General features: G+C 34.9%; 1 protein-coding gene across 16 annotated transcripts in view; it reads left to right on the top strand.

The window, feature by feature from the left end:
- The window catches only part of LOC122266672 (uncharacterized), an 82104-nt gene that overhangs the window by 23745 nt on the left and 55859 nt on the right, over nt 1-2500 (top strand). The window contains exon 6 of one of the 16 annotated variants that reach the window (XM_043036475.2): nt 1611-2500. This exon is cut by the window's right edge and continues 901 nt beyond it. The exons of the other annotated variants lie outside the window; for them this stretch is intronic. Coding sequence (XP_042892409.1) covers nt 1611-2042 — 432 coding nt within the window. The 3' untranslated portion in view covers nt 2043-2500. The remainder of the gene's footprint in view (nt 1-1610) is intronic. 16 annotated transcript variants of the gene reach the window in all.

Raw genomic sequence — 2500 nt, 5'->3', positions numbered from 1 at the left:
TTTTCTTTGAAAATCATTAAAGGGTAATATAAATAATTTTCTTGGGATTCTTCTCAACCACTTATCTATGGACTATTTATGGAAAGTTGACAAGTATTTTTCTTTAGTTTTCATTCCTCTTTGTTTATTAGGGTATAGAAATTTGAAAGTAAAACCACACCACTCAGTAATAATGGAACATGTTGAACAGGTTAATATCCCTAAGACAAATCTGTCCTTAACCCATTCATGGGGCAGATATTTTCCTAACTCCTCCCACCAGCAATATAGCTAGCGCACACAGCTTTCCATTGGAAGATTTCCCAAGGTGTGAGGCCACACTGAACCTCTCCGAGCAATTTTCACCCTACTATTGGAAGGGATGACAAGAAGAGGTATTGCAATTTTTTTTTATTATTATAGTCTAGAAAAATGTGTATATACAAATGCAACTAGCATTTGTATTTGGAAATGGAACAATACACAATGTGCATATACAGTGTAATTTCATGATGTGATAGGACATCATCCATCATGTGAATAATATTCTAATTATATGATATGACATCATCTGTTGTAAACAGGTTGTAAATGGGTTAATTAGAGAAGCACACTATAAAATGCTGTGAATTGTGTGTTTATATATATTCATATTTGTTTCAAAATTATATGGTAATGCATATATTCATTATTTTGTTTAATGTTTATTTTTGAAGTTGTTTACATTTGGATTCAGGCTTCAGTCCGTTATTGTTTAAGCTTTCTGGGAAGTTACATTCTTCTCTCTAACTCCAATGTTCCATCCAGTGTTCTAGTAGTCCCATCAGTGTCTATGCAGAAGTGTATAGATGTCAGGAATTTGTAAATTTGATATGTCTAAATGCAAAATTCATGAAGGTCTGTAAACTGGAAACATGAACCTTTGTACCATAATATGAACATGCTTTTATTATGGATTTTGAGGGGGAAGAAAATCAGGGAAACTCTTTTACTAAGAATGGTTTTGGTATTATTAGGTTTGTTTTATGTCTTGGAATTCTCTCACTCTTTTCAATTCATTAACATTTCATGTCCAATGCCAAATATACAGCTTCATTGCAGTAAACAGGACACTCCCATTTTCTAAATTTGTCAAGCTTATATGTGCTGGATTGCTCACAGGTGACCTTCCTTAAGCCAGAGTATTAACTTCAAGGGTCTGTTAGTCCAGGGAAAAGTACTATTTCTTGAAATTCTGTCTCCGTCCATTGGGATATGGGGCCAACACCACCCTATGGATTTTTTATGAACCCTGACAACCTGTTTTATGAAACTCAGAATTGGAAGGCTGAATTCTTATAAAGTGATTATGATTGTCAGAAGACTTCATCATTATTCATCGCATTGTCAGAGCTGCTATAATGATTTTTTTTTATTGTGGCAAAGATGTACTTGACAAGTTGGTAGTTATGATTATTTGAATTGCAGTGATGTTATTAGGACATCTTGCAGTCAGTCATCGTTACCAATTTCTCAAGTTATCTTTGCCTCAATATCAAATTATATGAAGCCATATAACTCACCCATAGAAGATCACAAAGAAGACATGGGATCTGTCCATTACAAAGAATAAGACAAACCCTCCTCTACAGGTGGAGCGGGAGACTACCTATCAATGGACTGATGGCAGAGGAAGCTCAGGAGAATGGGAGGACTTCACCTCCCTCAAAAGGAAGATATTTGAGTGCCCTCACTGTACATACACCACTCCTGCTAGCCAGACACTCAAGAGGCATATGCTTACTCACACTGGAGAGAAGCCATTTACTTGTCAGTACTGTTCTTACAGCACAACAAGAAAAGCTCTCCTGAGGGAGCATATTAATACACATACAGGGGAAAGGCCTTATTCTTGCCCCTTTTGTGAATACCGTTCATCACATAAGACCATTCTGAAGGCACATATTCGCAGGCACACAGGAGAAAAACCCTTTGCTTGCATATATTGTTCTTACCGGGCCACACAAAAGTCTTGTTTGAATACCCATTTGCTCAAACACAAAATGGATGGAACTATTACATAAGAAGAGAGTTACACATGAAATGCAGATATGTAGATTGCTTGAAAATTAAATTATCAGCACAGAAAAAGTTGTCTTTATCTTCAAGTAGCTTTAAAGGTATTCAGTAAAATTTGATGTGGTAAATCAACTAGCAGTCCTTCCTCATGTAGACTAAGAGTGGTAGTTATTGTTAAAGGAAATTGATAAGTATTTGATAGGAGGTTATTTACTGGAGACTTCAGACATATATTCCCCAATAAAGGGAAGAACTGTATGGAATGAAATTTATTTTCCTTTTTTATTTGCTTCTAATAATTATTCTACATTAACTAGATTGTTTGCATTTATGAGAGTGAATTGATTTATTTTACTAACAATCTACACAGATACTTCAATTTCTTTTATACATTGGTACATTTTTCAATATTAGACATGTATGTAAATGTACAACCATTGCTATGAATTGTAGTACTTTGCCA

Source organism: Penaeus japonicus, unplaced genomic scaffold, assembly GCF_977035675.1.
Source record: "Penaeus japonicus unplaced genomic scaffold, GWHDUDI00000001_assembly GWHDUDI00000031, whole genome shotgun sequence".
Taxonomy (NCBI): Eukaryota; Metazoa; Arthropoda; class Malacostraca; order Decapoda; family Penaeidae; genus Penaeus; species Penaeus japonicus.
This window is presented reverse-complemented; position numbering and strand designations above follow the sequence as displayed.